Consider the following 20,114-nt stretch of genomic DNA (forward strand, 5'->3'; position numbering starts at 1 on the left):
TTTTTTTTTTTTTTTTTTTTTCTTCAGAGATAAACAACAGCGGCTAGCGTAAAGCATATCTTAGATGTCACGCACTCTTTTTGTTAATCTTTAATGTCATAAAAATAAATAAATATTATTTTAATTTCTTTAATATAATTTAATTTATCAGGTGTGTTTTTTTTTTAATTGAAAATAGTATTATTGTTTTTTAGTTGAATAAAAGATCACTCCAATCAAATATTGTTGGATGATGAAAGTCCAAAATCTATTAATTTAGGGAATGATCATAAATTTATAATCAAAGAATACTCTATCCGTGAGAGTCGTGTGGACAGTCGAAGGTATCAGAGTCATGCTTTAAACTTAAGTAGACATTGATTTTCTTTCATTTTCTTTATTTGTAAAACAAAGGAGGACAAAGTAGTAATAACATTATTTCTTTTAAATTATTTAAAATTTTAGTAGGGGTTCATCTCTATCAGTTGCAGTGTAGGACTGAAACTTTTGTTGGTTTTAATGGCCAGAGATTTGGACGATTCGGGCGATCGGCTTCTTGAAATGGTGTTTGGGCACTGTAACTATTAGTATTCCGTTATTCATTTCCGCTTTCACCTTATCCACGTCGGCGCTCTCCGGTAGAACAACACGCCGGTAGAATCTTCCGCTGCTTCGTTCCACACGGCGCCAAATGTCGCTTATCTCTTCTTTCTCAGCCCTAATTTCAGTGCTGATACAGAGGCCTCCATTGTCTTCAATCTCCAGTTTGACTTCGTGCTTTTTCACTCCGGGAAGCTCTAGCCTCAACACGTGCGCATCGGCAGTCTCCTTGAAATCAATCTGAGCGTTCATGGCGGAGGAATTAGAAGCCATGGAAGTACGGAAGGGACCAGCGAGGGCGTCTTTCTCGTGGAATTGATCGTAAGAATTGCGATCCTTGATGTAGTAGCGTTCTTTCTGTTCCTCGGGGAATTTGTCGAACGAGCGTCGATCCTCGACGTAGTAGCGCCCTTTCCAATCCTCAGGGGACTTGCCGCCTGAGGGGCGATCCTCAACGTAGTAGCGTTCCTTGCGATCAGTAGGGAAGAAGTTGTTGAAACGAATCGACATTTTCTGATCAAATCTTGAGTATAGGAGGAAATTTGTAGTGGAAACACTTACTGATTTGCTTCCAGGTGAAATTCGGATTAGGAGTTGAATTTATAGGTGGAGGAGGAGGATGATTACAGGAAATTAGGTAAGGATTTCTGGAACGGAACTGATTCAATTGTTGGTGGAAGTCGCAATAACCTGGATTATTCTGTGAATTTTTCCTTTTAAATGTGACTCGATCAAGTCAATTCCTGAATCTGTTCTCTCATATTGTTCCGAAGGTGACTTGCAGGACTCCATTTCAGCGTTGATCTCTTGTAATGGATTCCAGATATGTTGGTAGAGAATTTCGCCAATGGCGCCGAATCGGAAGAACATTTGACGCAATGAAATTCTGATTTGTTCGATCATTTCTGTTTTTTTTGTTGAGCTCTGCTTCAACTTCAGAATTAAAGATGATTCAGGTTCTTAAATTCATATGGGCCTGGCCATATATTTTCGTGGGCCGATGGGCTGTGAATCTTCTAGGTTTATGTCACGGCCCATTTTCCTGAATTTCGTGCCTAGTTTACCCTTAAATCTCTAATTTTTAATTTTTTTTTATGTAAATTTCAATTAATTAAATTAATGACATTCACTAATTTTTCATCAATTAATAAGAATTAATTACAAATCTTTATGGCCTAATTAACTACAGCTAAGAACTTAATTGAGAATTAAAATCTAATTAAACCAACCAAACAGTTTCAGAATTTAAAAGTCAAACTATTGCTAAAATAAATATTTTTGGAATAAAAGAAAAAAGTTGAAAAGCATTTTTTTTTTTTTATATAATTCATAAATAAATGGCATATATTTCAAAATTTGTACCAAAAAGGGCAAAGAGTGAGTGTGAAAGTGCAAAAAATAGGGAGAATAAATCGAACTGGCAAAGGACAAAGAAGGAAATAGTGAAAGATTCTCGCGAAAGGAGGGAAATACATTTAAAATTTCTCAATAATTTTATATTTTTTAATTTGACAATAATGTCAAATTTGGAGCGTATTAACCGAAATCCATGCTCTTTATTAATTAATTCAATCAATTATTAAAAAAAAAACGTATTTATTTAATTACTATATGAACAGCTTTTTTTAACATATAAATAAATAAAATTTATAAAAGATTATTACATAATTAAATTTAAGATAAGAGATTGAAAAAGTAGTGGGGAGGGGAGGAAGGAATAAACTTTAATAATTAAAAGAGATTTTGTTGCTTAAAGAGCGGTATTGAAAGACAAGTGCTCGGCCGTTTGACCACTTTTTTCCCTCTTGTTCTTACTAAGGCCTTTGGATTCTTTTTAATTAATTATTTATTTATTTTTAGAAAACGTTCTTAATTAAATTGCATGCTAATTATATCTCAGTGGGAAAGTTTAAGATCATAATTATAATTATAATTTAATTATAAAATAAATAAATTAAATAAAAAAAAAAGAAGAAGAAAAGAACAAATGTTTAGTCCACAAAGCAGAGAGCTGCTGACGTCACCAGTAGGGCCCATTGGGCTTAGGGATTCGTGATAAAGAAATAAGTCGTGTAGTGGGTCCCACTAATCGCTGAATGAGTGTGACCGGCGATAGTGGGTGAACTTGTAGCCTAGCAGGTTTCCTTTTCCACCGTTTGATGGATGAAATAAAAGGGAAACGGTGCGTTTTATTTCTCTCTCTCTCTCTCTTTCTTCCATTCTGAAACTTCTTCTCTCTCACTATCAGAGTCCAGAGATGGAGACTTTTTAATTCTGATTTTCTGTATTTGTTTTTGTCTCTGCAATTGCTGACTTTTCTTCTTCTTCTTCTCTCTTCTCCGGCATCGAGCAGAGGAAACGGACGGAAACCGAGAAGAATGGTAAGTTCATTGCCGATTCAGTTTCTCTCTTTATCTTTCTTTCTTCACTGCTGCTGTAATTCCTTGCTTTGCTTAGAATCCACAGCATATTACCAGATTTTTATTCTTTCTTTTTTTTTTTTATCTTCTTTCTCTGTTTAACGTTCAGTCGTAATCACGCTTCGGATCTTCATCGGGATCGATGAGTTTCGCGTGATCCTATTCCATATACCTCTTATGAGCCTGCATTTTCCTGGATTTCTGTAGGTATGTTTCTTACTCTTTCTCCATGCTACATTTTGATTCTGCTTTCTTTTTCGTTGCGATCTGTTTTGTTTGGTTGGGGAGGAATTGCAGGCTGAAGGAGGATTGAGAATGTTTTGCTTTCTTTTAGACAAAGAAGGAAATAGTGAAAGATTCTCGCGAAAGGAGGGAAATACATTTAAAATTTCTCAATAATTTTATATTTTTTAATTTGACAATAATGTCAAATTTGGAGCGTATTAACCGAAATCCATGCTCTTTATTAATTAATTCAATCAATTATTAAAAAAAAAACGTATTTATTTAATTACTATATGAACAGCTTTTTTTAACATATAAATAAATAAAATTTATAAAAGATTATTACATAATTAAATTTAAGATAAGAGATTGAAAAAGTAGTGGGGAGGGGAGGAAGGAATAAACTTTAATAATTAAAAGAGATTTTGTTGCTTAAAGAGCGGTATTGAAAGACAAGTGCTCGGCCGTTTGACCACTTTTTTCCCTCTTGTTCTTACTAAGGCCTTTGGATTCTTTTTAATTAATTATTTATTTATTTTTAGAAAACGTTCTTAATTAAATTGCATGCTAATTATATCTCAGTGGGAAAGTTTAAGATCATAATTATAATTATAATTTAATTATAAAATAAATAAATTAAATAAAAAAAAAAGAAGAAGAAAAGAACAAATGTTTAGTCCACAAAGCAGAGAGCTGCTGACGTCACCAGTAGGGCCCATTGGGCTTAGGGATTCGTGATAAAGAAATAAGTCGTGTAGTGGGTCCCACTAATCGCTGAATGAGTGTGACCGGCGATAGTGGGTGAACTTGTAGCCTAGCAGGTTTCCTTTTCCACCGTTTGATGGATGAAATAAAAGGGAAACGGTGCGTTTTATTTCTCTCTCTCTCTCTCTTTCTTCCATTCTGAAACTTCTTCTCTCTCACTATCAGAGTCCAGAGATGGAGACTTTTTAATTCTGATTTTCTGTATTTGTTTTTGTCTCTGCAATTGCTGACTTTTCTTCTTCTTCTTCTCTCTTCTCCGGCATCGAGCAGAGGAAACGGACGGAAACCGAGAAGAATGGTAAGTTCATTGCCGATTCAGTTTCTCTCTTTATCTTTCTTTCTTCACTGCTGCTGTAATTCCTTGCTTTGCTTAGAATCCACAGCATATTACCAGATTTTTATTCTTTCTTTTTTTTTTTTATCTTCTTTCTCTGTTTAACGTTCAGTCGTAATCACGCTTCGGATCTTCATCGGGATCGATGAGTTTCGCGTGATCCTATTCCATATACCTCTTATGAGCCTGCATTTTCCTGGATTTCTGTAGGTATGTTTCTTACTCTTTCTCCATGCTACATTTTGATTCTGCTTTCTTTTTCGTTGCGATCTGTTTTGTTTGGTTGGGGAGGAATTGCAGGCTGAAGGAGGATTGAGAATGTTTTGCTTTCTTTTGCGGGTTGGTTTTGGGTTGAGGTTGATTGATAATAGTGACATTCGCCATTTCTCTAGAAATAGCAATGTTTGCTCACTGACTCTGTAAATTATTTCAGGTTTTTTGTCTTTATCTGGAAGAAACTGCAGTCCTCTCTCTCTCTCTCTCTCTCTCTCTTCTCTCTCTTCTCTTTTTTCTTTTCCTTTTCGTCATGTAGATTTTTGTTTACTTCGATTTCTGAAGCTGCTAGCCGGTGCTTGGAATCAGTAGTTTGTATAAGAGTTGGGGAAATCTTTAGATCTGTGAACTTTCCTGCTTTGACTTCAATTCATGTGCTCTATTTTTGTTTAAATCTTAAAAGATTGCTCAATGTGGTAACAAAAGGGGTGAACTAGGGGAAAATATGACCAATTTTTTGTTGGATTATCTATAGGTAGATGAGAGAGTTAGGTATGCGAGGATGCTGTTTCTGATAAATAAATAAAAAAACCTTGGAAACTGTGGATGTTCGCGGTAATAATCATTTTGGAATAACTAAATTTGGAACTACTAGTGCCATTTGGTTTTGCATCTGAAATTGTAAGTTAAATAAGGCACGGTTGATCATCCTGGTCTTTCTGACATCGTTTAATAATGTACTAGTTTTCAGTGCTTGCTGTAGTATGGGATCCAGCTTGGAGCTCGGAAGGAGTTCAAGCCATCGACATAGCTCAAGGATTGGGAAGGAGGTGGCCGTGTTGCCCCATTCAAAACGGTGTCCATGTCCAACAGGACAAGAGCAGTTAAAGATGAAAGGTTCTGTTCGACCACGTACCGATTTATATTTTGTGTCAACGAAGGGAACCAACATTGCTCGGGAAAAATCTTCTATGTACTGGCAGGGTAAGAGCGTCGAAGGGAGTTCAATTGGAGAAGACGAGCTTGTTAGGCATATGTCGAACTTGCCAGGTTATCTCCTTCGTGCAGAGAGAGGTGAAAATCTCCAAGGGAAGGCTTTGAATGTTGGGGTTCTAGATTGGACGCGACTCGAGAATTGGAAACACAAACAGACGCGTTGTCCAACCAAAGGTAAAGATGATGCACTGTGCAGTGGGAGTAATTTATCATTAAAACAGACGAGTGGACTGTCAACTTTCCCTCGTGTAACTCACAATGAAAGATCAGATAAATCACACTCTTCACTTCGGTCTGGTTTGATCCCATCACTTAAGGAAGAGCGTTCTCATTGTGTCACCTCTGTCCGGAATGCCAGTCGTTCCCTAGATTTTGATAGTGTTTCAAAGAGTGCAATCAAGGGGCGGCAAAGAATACAAAGGACTTGTACATCATCCTCATCGGGGGGAAATGATTCAAACATGGTGCATGAAAGAGAAAGGACAAAGCGTTCTGATCGGAAGATGAGTTCAGAAATGGTGGATTTTTCCTCTCCCATGGGACATTCAGGAGTGTCGCCTTGTCCTAAAAGTACACATATTTTGGGTGGCAAAACAAATCATAGGAAAGAGAAGCCCATTGGAACAAATATCCAGAAAAAATCAGACGAGATGGTTTTAGGAATAGGAGAGAGACCATCAAAATCGACTTTTGACACATCACCTGGATTGATGAACAATAGTATTGAGAAGCCCGTTGAGACAAATATCCAGAGAAAAGAAGCAAATGAGAAAATGGTTTTAGGAAGAGGAGAGATGCCATCAAAATCGAGTTATGACATATCACTTGCTTCGAAGGATCATATTAATGCTGAAAATTATGGAACAAAGAAGAGGGAGGGGAAGCAATGCACAGATACTGATCTCCCTTACAATCATTTCAATTACCAGCAAGATGTCAATCCCCTACTTAAACTGAAGCCTAAGGATTTAGACGAACGATTTCTGCCCTTCAATTCCAGAACATCATTTGATGAGAACATGACAGATGTGAATTCGTGTACTTATTCAGAGATATTTTCTCCAGAGGATATTCTCTCTTCTGAATGTGGTTCAGACATTCCATACTCATGTCCGTTGCCTTCTTTAGCTGATGTTGAACCCATGAGGGGCAGAATGCAAGATTCTATGGTCTGTGATACTAGTGCAGAACTTTCATGTTCTTCATCCCAAGTTCCCCCTTACTCAAATCAGAAGCCAAGTTTAAGTCCTTCTGGAGGTAAAAAAACAGAAAAGGGGTCCCCAGTTATTAAGCCTACCCATTCCGACGACCTTGTTGATACTCTTGAGAGATCGGATGATAAAACCCCTGATTCAGGAGCTAGAAAAGGTAGGCATCCTTCACCAATTCGTCGTTTGAGCTTCAGCTTAGGACGGATGGGGAGAAGTTTCAGTTTTAAGGAGAGCTCGACCGTACCACAGTTAAGTTCCACGCACACTATTCCAAAATCTGGTCCAGTGATTTCTGAAAATGCTGGTTGCTCAGACAATTCAGATAGAAAGAAGGTAAATGGACATAACAGAACTAGGTCTAGCCCTTTAAGAAGATTGATAGAGCCAATACTGAAGCATAAATCCTCAAATTCTCACCATCCTATTGAAGGAAACGTCAACTCAGTAAGCCTTTGGCCAACTGGTCTTGGCAGCACTCACCAAAAGAAGCATAATGAGTCCCCAATGCAAGCCCTCTTACAATTTACGATGAAGAATGGTTTTCCCTTGTTTAAATTATTGGTGGATAACAACAGGAATATTCTTGCAGCCACTGCTAAAGATTTAACCCCGTCTGGGAAGAATGAATCAGGGCAGAACTATACATTCTACCTAGTTAATGAAATAAAAAGAAAGACCGGTGGTTGGATACGACCAGGGCATAGGGATAGAAGTTATGGCTATGCCTACAATGTCATTGGGCAGATGAAAGTGAATTCTGATTGTAAATCGACTGAACACAACAATGGTAAATATATATTAAGAGAATCTGTACTGTTTGGTGTTGAGATGAGGCCGGGAGATCGTGAATCAGCAATCATAGTGAAAAACAGAGAACTTGCAGCCATTGTTCTAAAGATTCCTACCGAAAACTCGAAACATGATGGGCGACAAAGTGGTAACGTTTTGATAGAGAGCTGCATGAAGTCTTTGTCTGAGGATGATGCTGTAATAATACTTCCGGGTGCTGTTCATGGATCACCAAGCAGCGGAGAGCCTTCGCCATTGATCAATAGGTGGAGATCTGGCGGAGTTTGTGACTGTGGTGGTTGGGACGTTGGTTGCAAACTGCGTATACTGTCCATTCCGGACAAAGTAATTACATCCAAGGTGTGTCCGATCACCAAGTGCCTCGAACTTCATGTGCAGGTAAAACTTAAGAATTGATTATGAACACTTTATTGACTTCGTCGTTTCCATCGATTAATATCCTGGCTGTCCATTTTGTTTCAGGGAGACGAAGAAGATAAACCCGTGTTCAGTATGACACCCTTGAAGGGTGGGTTCTTTGAAGTTCGTTTCGATTCATCGATCTCTATGTTACAGGCGTTCTTCATCTGTGTTGCAGTTTTAAATGGGCAGAAACCAGAAGATCCCTCAGAAGCAAGCAAGTTTGCACCCGAGGAAAAAATGATGAAGTTTCCCAATTCTAATGGAATTGACACAGTCCGTGAAAAACAGCTTGCTAGTATTAGATATGCCACAAACCCGCCTCTCTCTCCCGTTGGAAGGGTATAACTAGTCTGCTCTTTGTTACTACCAAGCAACTGAAGATTCTTCCTTTGCAGTGGAGCTGAATATTGTCCCTTCTTTACCGTTCATCCTCCATTTTGAATAGTCTGTAGTGCCTTGGACAAGCGACCAAGTAATTTTGCGCTACCATCCTTGTATAAAGAAAATAACATTTGAGCATATATAGAGTGGAGATATTAGACATTGTTACACAACTTTTTTCCTTCCCTAAAGTTTAGTTTCTGAACTAATAGTCTGGATTGGTCGGTCGATTTAAAATTATAGCAAGCGCAAGCGCAATGACAACGCGAACTGAGACATGAATCTTCTTCAAGCATTTGAATGTTTCTATATTACAAATCTATAGGTGAGGCATGGTGAATACAGATGAACCATTGACCATTAATTCTCTCAAACACGTTGGTAACAAACTGTCCCCCCCAACTGCTACCTTTCGTCTTCACCAATTCCACACATGTAACATATCCAACATCCCCTCTAGCATGAACTTCAACATCCTTGAGCTGAATCTCCAGTGGGAACTCATAATTTGCCCATACATACTCCCAACTGGTTATAACGTTGTCGTATCCCGATATCCCCCTCATGCCTGGGTGCACGCAGCAGACGCTGTCTCCTCGTGCCCAAAGAGTTTGCATTGCTGCAAGATCCCCGTTCCGAAACGATTCGTAGAACTTAGCATTGGCTGCAAATACTGAAGCTTTGCTGTCCTCTTGAAGAGCTTTCAAGGTATCTCTGATCTCTGCAGCTCTGGCGTAGTCTTCATCTGCAATGGCATTTTGCAGGTCCTGCTTCAAGGTTTCTGCATCGAGTGTAATGCTTTCACCGCTTGAGTTCTCGGCTTTCAGTTGACAAGGTCGAAATGATAGCATCCTAGTAGATAGTTTACAGGGCCCTGCGCTAGATATTACCAAAATGCTGATTTACTGACGAAATTGGAGCAAGATTCAAAGTTCAATTATACAAAATTCTTTGTATATCTGTATTAGTCTATCCATTCTTATATTAGAGATACATTGCACTGGCTCGAAAATGTATAATTCATAAAAGAAACGGAAACTCAAACAAATTTTAAACGCAGTAGATCAAAGCTCATGGAAATGGAAAAAATTCGATGAAACTTACTGAAATTTCCAATTGTTGAACCCAAACAACGAGGAATAGAAGGAAAAAGAAATCCGCATCCTCCTGTAGATGCTTTAACCAAGCCAATATCATATTGCTTAGGGCGAGCTGAAGGAACATGATGAAACACCTCACAACTCTGTGAACAACGCACGCTCTTCCGATTGCTAATAAAGGTAACATAACCCTAGAAAATCACAACATCATCGAACTATTTCAAAATTGACATCCAGATCCAGATAAAGCTTATAAAATAAAAATTAAACAGAGAGACAATTCATTACAATGAAGAACACATATAAATCAATTACAGAAGATAAAGCTAATGCACTTGAAAATAACATCAATGATGAAAAGTAGAAAGAGAAGAACAAAATAAATTCATATTAGATCAAAGAAGCGAAGCAGTACTCACATTGCAGCACAAACTAGATGTATGGAGCGCCATGCTCGAAGGAACTTGCAGCATACAAGGTTCTTAACAGCTGAGAAACGCGAAAGAGATCAAGTTTCAGGGTCCGAGAGTCAGCAACGAAGATAAAATGAGTACAGGAGCTGTAGAGGAAGTGGAATGGATCTGGACTGGACCTTTGATGGTGCAGATGAGGGCAGTTTAGGAAACTTGAGAAAATAAAAGATGGGCTCAATTTGAATAGGCCCATCAATTAGAATCTGGGCTTTCTGATATTCAATTAGCTGGGCCCAATATCATCTGGTGGGCCTTTTTCTTGGGCTCGTAACCGTCCCAATGGAGGGAAGCTACATTGATAATTGGTTAAAGAAGAATTTGAAATTTGAAAATAAAATTTTAAAAGCTCATATTGTTGTTTACGAAAATGACATTTATGTGCATAAAAAACATTATCACTTAATGCTACTTGCAAAATTCTAAAAAGCATGATCATTATCGCAAGAAAATAATAGACACCGAGCGATGTCCATAAAAAAACAATTTCAAAATGATATCAGAGCCAGACACCGAGCGATATGCCATGAACTCTTATAAAAATGTTATAGAGAAAGGTTTCCACACTTTTATAAAAACGTGGGGCGATGTGAGATCTCACATTTTACCTCCTTTGGTGTCAGCGTCGTGTGTGTTGGCCTTGATATCACTTGTAATAACCAAAAACCTATCGTTAGTAGATATTGTCCGTTTTGACTCGTTACGTATTGATGTCAGTTTCAGGGTTTTAAAATGCATATGCTAGGGAGAGATTTACATACTGTTATAATAAATGTTTCGTTATTCTCTTCGACCAATGTGGTATGTGACCCAATATCGGTTTTAATTAAATCGTGTTTTAATTGGTTTAGGTTTTGATTTTGTGGCTGTGATTCTTCTTCGCCCCTTGAGCTCACCTCACCCACCCTACACAATTATGGGGCTTCTGCCTACTTACCAAAAGCCACCCATTAAATGAAATCTTTTTACATTTTTTTTTTCTTCACTTAATATTTAAATTTTAGTATTTAAAAAAAAAAAAAAATTGAAAACATATTTATTTATTAAGTAAAAAGAACATGGGCCCATGATATAATCCCATCTCCACGCTGGCTGAAGCTTTCGTCATTTTCCATCCAATTTCATTAATGCGTTTAAATCTCTTGTAATTTGGATGTCATAATGAACCATGAAGCATGGTTAATTTAATGTGACATTAGGGATATCATGAAAAATTGATACTTTATTGCAAGTCAAGCAACATATTTAATCAAAATATGTTTGATAATTTGGGAATGATTCATTATTATTTAACCCCAAACTTAGGGGGATGAAGATAATAGTGTGACGTTGAATGTGCCACCAAAAGCAATTAAGTTCTCGCTTTTCTCAAAAGACAGAACTTTGTGGGAGAATATAATATATGCTTCCATTTTGATTATTGATGATGATAATTATTTAGGGGTTTTTTTTAAGAAATAAATTAAAGAAGAATTGTGGAAGTGCCCCTAAATTTGGGTTTTAAATTGGAGGGATCCCCCAGATCGTGGGTTATTTAATTTTGTTCAGCGGAGAAATGGAAGTAGTGGAAGAGGTCAGACCCAAAACGGCAAATCTTTCATATTCTTTGTTTTTGTAGTAACAGAGCAGCCTTTCCCTTTACCCTCTTCTTCTTCTTCTTCTTCTTCTTCTTCTTCTTCTTCTTCGATCAATTTCTGAGCATCTTCCAGAGAAACAATCCCTCTGCAACACTTACAGATACTAACAATCCAAAGGGTCTCTTTCGTTTTCGATTCTCTTTTTTCCTTGTATTGTGTTGTTGGTTAATTTCTCTTTGATCGCTTCCCCTTTGGATTCTCCATTGCAATTGCGGACTGGGGTGCTTCAGTTTGAACTGGATCTTCCTTTTGAATCTGGGTTTTTCGGAGGCGGCATTTGGGTTTGATTTTGCCCCATTTTGACCGTAATTTTGTTTGAATTTGGGGGTCTGATTTGATTTTTTGAGGGATTTCTTTGTCTGGGTTGAGATTGGTTTTACGGATTGTTGGCAAGATATTAAAGTGCGCGATGTTGTTCTTCATAGTTTGGCTTTGAAGTAATATGGAAGTGGTTGTTACGCGCATTCAAGATGAATCTTTACATTGGTCGCGAAGCATCGAAGGTTGGTTGGTTGGCTTTCTTAATACAAATTTGTGAATCTCTCTACCTCTGTTCTTGCTTTCTAAATGCTATGTTCATCTTTTTCATGCGTTGTTCTTCCTGGTGAGAAGCTATGGAAAAGATTCTGCGCAGAGATTAGTACGGAGATCAGCCTTCTGATTGAGAATTGGAAGTACCTTCTTGGTGGGCTTATCTTTCAGGTATTCGTTTCCATCCATTTCTATGAATAATCTTCGTAATAAAGCCATTTTACTTTTTATTCTCCTCCTTTGAAAATTGTTGTTCACCTTGTTTGTGGGCCCTCGCCCACTCATCTCCTTCCCCATGGAAAGCTTATTCGCTAAGATCAACATTAAAACAATTAGGAGGAAACCAGATCCTTTATATGGATGCGAGTTTTTGGAGATATTGGCTTGGTTTACCCACTCCTTTCCTTCTTAATTCGAATTGATTTAATGGTTTGATGTATCTACATGATTTGTTTCTCATGCAACCGAGCATTGGAACCGGTGATGTTTGAACACGTAACTTGTCTCATTTTTTAAAGTTGAATAAAGTTTCCCATCTGATATACATCGAGTAAATCCAAAGCAGAGGTGACAACTGAACTTTATTTTTCTTTTGCAAATACAACCTTTTTTTAATCAATGACTGAAATATGTGGTTGCCTTTTATGCATAATTCTAATTGTTTTGTGGAACACCGAAAGTTTTATGCTATTTGGTATATTTCTTTTTATGTTTGGAGGTAGAATTAGCTGATACTTTGTTCACCCATGTCTGCACTAGCTAACTAGTTTAAGCCGTTGTGTTGACTTTTGCTTATAGTTATGTAACGTTGCTTTTAAATCTTCTCTCATTTTACTTTCACAACCCGTTTTCTAAAACCTCCTTCTCAAATGGGGCTAGAGGCTCGAGTATATGTTGTCCAGCCGTAGGCGACACAATTGCAAACTCCGCTGCCAAGAAAAGTGCGATTGTGACAAGACCGATACGTTATTCTAATTCTAGGATCTTAATACTTTGGTCATCTCAGTGATATGATTTTTATCATTGTTGTCTTCTCATTTATGTAATCTTTCTGCTTCTTTCTTCTCATCAGTACATACATGGAGTTGCTGCTCATGGCGTTCATTACATACATCGGCCAGGTCCAATTCTTCAGGATGTTGGGTTCTTCCTTCTCCCTGTCAGTATTGATCTTTCTCATCCCTAAACCTTTCCCCATCCTTATTTTCTTCTACTACTATTATTATTCTTATTTACAATTGTTTAAGTACATGAGTTTTTATATGTAGGAGTTAGGACAAGACAAAGCTTACCTCAGTGAGACTCTTTTCACATTCATATTTTTATCCTTTGTTGCGGTAAGTGATATGTTCTTTATATTCTTATTTAGTTTCTACTGCTAACATTGCATAATCCTTCTCTCTTTGCTGAGCTATTGTGATGAATGTCCTTGGAAATCTCTAAACAATGGAGTTTGGAATCAATTTTCCAGTCCAAATACTCCATTTGCAGAAAGGAAATTCTGATACATTGCTTTAACATTGTTTATTTCCCTAATTCTGTTAATGATGGATAGGCCTTTCTTGTTCGTCTTCGTTTAAGTACGATGTCTTGAACAATTTAATATGCTCATCACTCTGAGCTAAGGGTTTCATCAGAAGATTCTTCTGTTCTTACGTGCGGCTCTGATTTTGTACTAATAGAATCTTTGTAATAAAATAATTGCAGTGGTCTTTCCACCCTTTTATTCTCAAGAGCAAAAAGGTGTATACAGTTCTTTTATGGTGCAGGGTTCTAGCATTTTTAGTTGTGAGTATTCATTTATTTATCATACCCAATTTGTTATTTGGATATCTTACTTTAAAAACATTACAAATTTTTGCATCCCCTAATTCTGATTCAATCTGTTTTCATCAGGCTTGTCAAATTCTTCGTATCTTAACATTCTATTCCACACAGCTGCCTGGTCCAAACTATCATTGTCGTGAGGTATTCGTCTTGAAAAAGCGTGTTCTATATGGTTTGGTTTCCTTTGCAAGTCACATACTAATTGTTCTTTTTTCTTCTGTGTTGTTCACTTTCCTTTCTATGAGGGATAATTCCTAAATCTTTACTCCTAAATTTGTTCAATGATTGTTTGAACGGGATAATCAACCGACTCTGGCTGCATTATACAGGGTTCAAGACTTGCCACATTGCCTCCTCCTGATAATGCCTATGAAGTTCTATTGATGAATTGTAAGCATCTCCATAGTCTATTGCACATCACACTCTTGCTTCATGGTCAATAGTGTTCATATTCTGCCTTTTTGTCTTCCCTTCGAATCTGAACATTTTTACGAGTGAAGACTTTTCGGGTTCAATGCAGTTAGGGGAGTATTATACGGCTGTGGTGATTTGATTTTTTCATCACACATGATCTTCACTCTTGTTTTTGTGCGGAGTTACCAGAAATATGGCACACAAAGGTATATTTATCCATGGTTAATACCCTTCAGTCTTGGTTGGAATGTGAATCAGTATATTGCGCCAATGCATAGCTTGTAATGTTGCATGCAGACCAATTAATTTTGTTCCTTACTACAGGTTTATAAAGCATTTGGCGTGGTTGTTTGCTGTGATTCAGAGTTTGTTGATTATAGCATCTCGCAAACATTACACCGTCGACGTTGTGGTTGCATGGTAAGACTGATTTGTTCTTGTTCAGATCTTACTTTCTTTATCACAAACCGGTCACTTCTCTGTAGGTATACTGTTAATTTGGTGGTATTTTTCGTCGACAAGAATCTGCCAGGTTAGTTTTTGTTTGTCGTCGATTTATCGATGTCCTGATGAAGCATCTGTAGAAAGTTAAATCTCATGTATCAAGGTTTTCTTTTGCAGAGTTGCCTGATCGAACAAATGGGGCAGCATTGTTACCATTGAGCACCAAAGAGAGAGATACCAAGAGCCGAGATGAAAGTCACAAGCTGTTGAATGGGAACTCTGTAGACCCCACTGATAGGGTATATGATGAATAGTTGTTTTCTCTTTTGGAGTTGGGATTCTAAAACCACTCTTCTTTATCTGACTCTATCTAACATGTGCATTGTTCCTTGTTCAGAGGCAGAGGACTCAAGTAAATGGCAAGATTCCTGAAGATGGGAACGCTGTCCATGTTAATACCACACCATAAATGAGGTCTAGCACCAACAACAACACAGCTGCTGCTGCTGCTGCTGCTGCTTGTGGAGAGGATTGTTGTTTATTTGTTACAATGTAGACTAATGGCTTTCCTTGCGTGTGGTTCGCTCCTTTTCCCAAGACTGGTAATCTATTATGTATCCTATCTTATCTTATTGGGAAATGCAGTTCTTAGATTCACTTTCTTACCATTCCCTTTGTTTATTGTTTCTGGAAATTGCCGTCTGAATTTGGCATTCATTTAGGCAGGAAGTTAGAGGAACATGATCCTCATCTCTTCTCTTAGTTTGATCAAGGCATTAGTGTCGCCTAACGTAGTTCATTGGTTTAGATTCTTTTGAATTTTTCACTTCCCTTGTTGTGAACTGTCATATGTGGAGCACATGAAATGAGAATTTCCCAGGTCAACTAACGTGTCTGTGTCTGTGTCTCTGTCTCTGTCTCTGTCTCTGTCTCTGTCATGTTGGTTTAGCTCATTGCTTGTTCATCTTCTTGCTCCATTAGATTCTCATCCAAAAGTTGTGTACATAGACCAGACCTTCAAAAGTCATCTTCAATGATATTTCACTTGAAAGCCGCCTGAGTAAATGTCCATCTCTGCAACAGATTCTATCTGGGTCCTTATCAGTTTCAGAATTATATATATGTGTACATCTTGATCTTGATCACAAGGAACTTGCCTCTCCCTAGCTAGTTATATTTGTACCTCCATACGATCACAAGGTCATATTGAAAGAAGTTCTTGCTCGTCTATTTGCTGAATTTAAGAGCAAGAACGAGTCGTTTAAGAAGAAAAATGTGAATGCATGTAGGTCTATTTCGAATTAAGAATCTTAAACTCTACGATTGTCATTGAAGATGGTGGAGGGATGTTTGAAAGAAACATCTGTTTGTTTGAACAAGAACAGTGTCAACAAAGAAGTTGCAAATAAAGCCACTTTAGTTGCACAGATTTGTAGCTATCGAAGTTGCAATAAAAGGGCTGCCTGCCCTTCGCGGCTTATTTTGACGAGTTTTACTGACAGATTCTTGTTTGTACTTGACAGCAGGAAGGTCCCATCTTCTTCCCCGACACAATGATACATGTTTTTATTTTGGTCCACAACAAAAACGTCTGTTCTTCATTTAAGAACATGAACAAAAACCCCTCTTAAATTCCACACCATTTGTTGCTCTCATCATATTTGGCCTCTAAACCCATTTTGAATGTGAAAATGAGACCTTGAGAAAGCACAGAGCCATAATCAACGCTCAAAAACCAAATACTTCAACGAGATATCAATAGAGCAGAAGAAACAAGTATAAAGAAAGATGATGCTGCTCATTGAAATACTCGAATCAATCATCAAGGATGTTCTTGATTGACTACACCAAATTTCTCTATAACTTGGAATTGAATGAAGTGCAGTGAAATAACTTTTGTGGGGAATGTTGGGAATGGTACATGTGTATAGGATGATAATCTATATGAACTTATGGACACTCTGGAGGGTCGTTTGCAGCAGCAAATTCTGCAAGTTCCTTGATCTGGATTTCCCCTCTGTTTCGATACTACGGGTGCGTTTATGAGGGCACGTTGAAGTGAAAGAGCCAAGATATAACAAATGCAAAAACCATACAAGCAAGTAGAAAGTTCAGAAACCGATGGCCACGCCAGAAGCTTGGGCTATCTGATGACGGGATCGATGCAGCAACTGCAGTCGTTGAGGAGGCGTTGTTGGATTCATTAGACTGCTCTGTTGACTCAACTTCATTTGGTCCCAGAATGTTTCGTGCAACGGAATGACAAATCTCACACGTCCTAATAAGATTTAAGAAGATTATGAATAAACAAAGTAGCCAAAGGAACAATGCAAATGCCTCGGTCCATTTTCGAGCATCAACCGGAAAGTAAAGAACGATCACACAACAATCACAAGGTGTAAACCCATCATGTAAGACAGCAAATACCAAACCATCAAGTCCCCCAATTCACCTTCAACAATCACTAAAATACTTGACTGAACCATCCCTAAGTTGTTTATGTTCATCTTGTGTAAAAACCCAAACTCACCGCTAGTAGATATTATCCTCTTTGAACTTTCCCTCAAGGTTTTTAAAACGTGTTTGCTAGACCTTTACGTGGATCTCACAATCCACCCTCCTTCGAGACCCGGTGTCCTCGCTGACACTTATTCCTCTCTCCCTAAATGCATATCTTTTGATATTAGTTCATGAGAGTAAGGATCTGAAAGAGCTCACAGAGATTCATAAGGCATCAGAAAAGGGAGAAGGAAGAAGGAATAATCAGTGTAACTTGCTTGGGGATAAATAAACGTCTTTCTTACGTTTTACTCTTATTTCCTTTTGTGTCTCTAAGCTTTCCCTCTAAGCAAGCATCAAAATGGTAAGGTTTAAGTACCAAATTCACCAGAATATCACAGAAGATGCTTATCACAAGAACAGCAGCAAGAACATAATCTGAAAACATGAACTCAAACAACTATGAAGCATGACATGATATAGCATATGAGTGAAGAATGATCAGAATTCATGGACAAAAAACATCAAAACTTGCTTATAAAACACAGGGATTTAACTCACTTATTGCCTTTGATTTTGAACCAGGTTTCAGCACAATGCTTGTGAGCCGCAGCCAGATCATCCTTGCAAGAACAACCCAATTCGATTGGGATTCCAGATTCTTGGCTATTACTCTCCAAACCCAGATGACAAATCCTGCAATCCCTCTCAACCTTACCTAAATGCACCTTAATTTCAGTAATCCCATTCTCATTTTCAACCTCGACCGAACGATCCGAAGCCGATGAAAGCCGCCGGGAATCCGAAACAACCACCCCAACCCCCGGCTGAGAAACGAAAGCAAACCTATACTCATCGTAAGAACCACCGTTAGTGGAATAAAACTGGGAATAACACGAACCCTCATCGGCGTCAGAGAAATAAACGCTACAATCGGCGCTCAACTCACTACCACTAACAGACCGCCGATGATCCCCTTGCTCCAAATCAATGTCGGACTGGGAAACTTGTGGAGGCGCCATTTTCGTAACCCACAAGCTAAAACTCTCACACAATCACTTCTACTAAACCCCACGCACATATCAGAGAACTAAAACACTCGAGGGCTCCAATGAATTCCTCCAATATTCACGAAGAAATTGGGGGTTTAAAGAAGTGGGTATTGGATTTGGTAACAACCCTTCAACTCCATTAATTAAAGCTCGCAATATAGAATTGGGAGCGCTTTAAAGAACGAAGAGGAAGTTAGAAAGGAATTCATGGTTCTGTTGGAATAAAACAATAAAGGATTTGGTAAAGGGCGGAAACAATGGTCCGGCAGACAGTGGTCTGAGCTAATGTTGGGCGCTTGAACGGAAGTAAGGAGAGAAGAACAGAAACGTGCAATGGGTGCGCAGAGAATTCAGAGGAAATTACAGAGATGAAAAAGAAAAGAGGTGGGGGTGTGGGGGGACAACACAAATTGAAAAATTGAAAAAGAAAAAGAAAAAGAAAAAGAAAAAGTTTCTGGAAGATCTGATAGCTTAGCTACATTACATTACATTACATTACACTCGAATCTATGTTCTTAGTTATGCAAATGCTATCATGTTCATCAAACATGTTCATGGTGGGCGATGGATTAGAGAGTGACAAACTCACCCATTTCATTAAAGTTTATAAATTCAAAGATTAAATCATTATATTTATAAAATTTTGTTAAATTGTTACAAATTTTAATGTGGAAAGAGATATTAATGATTAAAGTTGAGAAAATGGATGATAACTTAACGAAGAAGCTGCAAGTTCGATGTGGAAAGTAAAAAAAGGCTGTGTGTTATTATTTATTTAATTTTGTAACCCAACCCGAAGACAAAGGCGAAGCCAAAGGCAAAGGCAAAGGCAAAGGCAAAGCCAAAGCCAAAGCCAAGGGCTATTCTTCTCTGCTTTGCGGCCTTACCAAAACCCTTTCTTTTTCTTTTTTCTTCTCTTTATCTGATTCCATTAATCAAATCATTGACTGGGTCGCTGCCACGTGTCGCAATCACAGAAATATGTAGGACAAAACTTATGATTCACATTTTGTCTAAAGTGTAAACACCCATACACTACTATTGTATGAGGAATGTTTGAGTATCCCACAACCTATATATCAATCCGATCCAATGAATGATGTCTGTCACGGTCATGCTTGTCTAAGACGTATTGTCCATTACATCCCAAAACCCTTGTCTTGTATCACTTTAAGTGACCAGTTGTCAACTCCTCTCATCTAGATCTATCATACATAAATCGCCTCAAAATGTACTATACAGAGATGTGACTAGTTGCCAAATTCTCCAAACCCAAAAATTTATATGTTATTTAAGCCGTTGTGTTTCTTTTTGCTTGTAGTCATATAACATTGTTTTCAATCTTTCTCTCAATCTTACTTCTAAACTCTTCAAAATCTCTCTACTCCTATTTTCTAAAATCTTCTTTTCATGATAAGGTCAGAGGCTTGAGCATACATTGTCTCGTCGTAGGCAACGCGATCTTAAATTGACTTAACTCACTCGGTGCTGATAACAATTGCCACACAGTCAAAAAATATATATATATATATATATATTTTGTTGGATAACATTTCATTTTTAAACTATTATTTTATTGTTAGAGATTAATTGGAAATTAAATTAAAATTTTGAGATCTACGTTATTATTAAAATTTTAATAATGACAAATAGAAAAATTGGAATTTAAGGGGAAAAATAGTATATAGAGAATTAGGTGGGCCGCTTATTCCGCAAGGCCCAAAAGAAAGGTGGTCCACATTTTCAAACGTCGTGTGCACGCGACGTCTAGACAATTTTATTAATTTTTTTATTATTAATTATT

At 37.7% G+C, this 20,114-nt stretch overlaps 5 protein-coding genes across 11 annotated transcripts; 2 read left to right on the forward strand and 3 right to left on the reverse strand.

Moving 5' to 3' along the window:
- Positions 1-335: 335 nt before the first annotated feature.
- On the reverse strand, positions 336-1,375 carry LOC111800000 (18.1 kDa class I heat shock protein-like). Its single transcript, XM_023683569.1, has one exon. The coding sequence runs from the start codon at positions 1,087-1,089 to the stop codon at positions 496-498; it is 594 nt and encodes a 197-aa protein (XP_023539337.1). The 5' UTR covers positions 1,090-1,375; the 3' UTR covers positions 336-495.
- A 1,402-nt stretch (positions 1,376-2,777) lies between these two features.
- Positions 2,778-8,506, forward strand: LOC111799998. Of its 6 annotated transcripts, none has more exons than XM_023683562.1 (4): positions 2,778-2,960; positions 3,109-3,206; positions 5,281-7,931; positions 8,016-8,506. In XM_023683562.1, the coding sequence occupies exons 3-4, from the start codon at positions 5,301-5,303 to the stop codon at positions 8,298-8,300; spliced, it is 2,916 nt and encodes a 971-aa protein (XP_023539330.1). In that variant the 5' UTR covers positions 2,778-2,960; positions 3,109-3,206; positions 5,281-5,300; the 3' UTR covers positions 8,301-8,506. The 6 variants fall into 6 exon arrangements, with proteins under 6 accessions (XP_023539330.1, XP_023539333.1, XP_023539329.1 ...); XM_023683561.1 differs by lacking the exons at positions 2,778-2,960; positions 3,109-3,206 and adding exons at positions 4,105-4,287; positions 4,436-4,533; XM_023683563.1 differs by lacking the exons at positions 2,778-2,960; positions 3,109-3,206 and adding exons at positions 4,105-4,287; positions 4,436-4,533 and having other exon boundaries at positions 5,288-7,931.
- On the reverse strand, positions 8,499-9,999 carry LOC111799999. Its single transcript, XM_023683568.1, has 3 exons — positions 9,856-9,999; positions 9,441-9,627; positions 8,499-9,210 (listed from the first exon to the last, which is right to left on the reverse strand). The coding sequence occupies exons 1-3, from the start codon at positions 9,907-9,909 to the stop codon at positions 8,648-8,650; spliced, it is 804 nt and encodes a 267-aa protein (XP_023539336.1). The 5' UTR covers positions 9,910-9,999; the 3' UTR covers positions 8,499-8,647.
- Positions 10,000-11,377: 1,378 nt separating this feature from the next.
- Positions 11,378-15,648, forward strand: LOC111801060 (phosphatidylinositol:ceramide inositolphosphotransferase 1-like). Of its 2 annotated transcripts, none has more exons than XM_023685027.1 (13): positions 11,378-11,661; positions 11,969-12,046; positions 12,156-12,245; positions 13,147-13,233; positions 13,343-13,411; positions 13,782-13,862; positions 13,971-14,042; positions 14,231-14,291; positions 14,422-14,521; positions 14,640-14,735; positions 14,801-14,847; positions 14,937-15,058; positions 15,157-15,648. In XM_023685027.1, exons 2-13 carry the CDS (start codon positions 12,014-12,016, stop codon positions 15,226-15,228), a joined length of 930 nt encoding a protein of 309 aa, XP_023540795.1. In that variant the 5' UTR covers positions 11,378-11,661; positions 11,969-12,013; the 3' UTR covers positions 15,229-15,648. The 2 variants fall into 2 exon arrangements, with proteins under 2 accessions (XP_023540795.1, XP_023540793.1); XM_023685025.1 differs by having other exon boundaries at positions 11,386-11,479.
- An 888-nt stretch (positions 15,649-16,536) lies between these two features.
- On the reverse strand, positions 16,537-18,897 carry LOC111799566. Its single transcript, XM_023682937.1, has 2 exons — positions 17,820-18,897; positions 16,537-17,037 (listed from the first exon to the last, which is right to left on the reverse strand). Exons 1-2 carry the CDS (start codon positions 18,278-18,280, stop codon positions 16,800-16,802), a joined length of 699 nt encoding a protein of 232 aa, XP_023538705.1. The 5' UTR covers positions 18,281-18,897; the 3' UTR covers positions 16,537-16,799.
- Between the last annotated feature and the right edge of the window lie 1,217 nt (positions 18,898-20,114).

The sequence above is a fragment of the Cucurbita pepo genome, chromosome LG08 (genome assembly GCF_002806865.2).
Source record: "Cucurbita pepo subsp. pepo cultivar mu-cu-16 chromosome LG08, ASM280686v2, whole genome shotgun sequence".
NCBI lineage: Eukaryota > Viridiplantae > Streptophyta > Magnoliopsida > Cucurbitales > Cucurbitaceae > Cucurbita > Cucurbita pepo.

Bases quoted from the DNA above. Each gene is read 5' to 3' on its own strand.
- LOC111801060 (XM_023685025.1), top strand. The intron at 13,234-13,342 runs GTCAGTATTGAT...TTTTATATGTAG, and splicing joins TTGGGTTCTTCCTTCTCCCT to GAGTTAGGACAAGACAAAGC. The intron at 14,736-14,800 runs GTAAGACTGATT...ACTTCTCTGTAG, and splicing joins GTCGACGTTGTGGTTGCATG to GTATACTGTTAATTTGGTGG.
- LOC111799566 (XM_023682937.1), bottom strand. From the start codon at position 18,280: ATGGCGCCTCCACAAGTTTCCCAGTCCGACATTGATTTGGAGCAAGGG. The intron at 17,038-17,819 runs GTGAGTTAAATC...AAATCTTATTAG, and splicing joins TTCAAAATCAAAGGCAATAA to GACGTGTGAGATTTGTCATT.
- LOC111799999 (XM_023683568.1), bottom strand. From the start codon at position 9,909: ATGCTGCAAGTTCCTTCGAGCATGGCGCTCCATACATCTAGTTTGTGC. The intron at 9,628-9,855 runs GTGAGTACTGCT...GTGATTTTCTAG, and splicing joins CATCTAGTTTGTGCTGCAAT to GGTTATGTTACCTTTATTAG. The intron at 9,211-9,440 runs GTAAGTTTCATC...TATCTAGCGCAG, and splicing joins TTCAACAATTGGAAATTTCA to GGCCCTGTAAACTATCTACT.
- LOC111799998 (XM_023683562.1), top strand. From the start codon at position 5,301: ATGGGATCCAGCTTGGAGCTCGGAAGGAGTTCAAGCCATCGACATAGC. The intron at 7,932-8,015 runs GTAAAACTTAAG...ATTTTGTTTCAG, and splicing joins GCCTCGAACTTCATGTGCAG to GGAGACGAAGAAGATAAACC.
- LOC111800000 (XM_023683569.1), bottom strand. From the start codon at position 1,089: ATGTCGATTCGTTTCAACAACTTCTTCCCTACTGATCGCAAGGAACGC.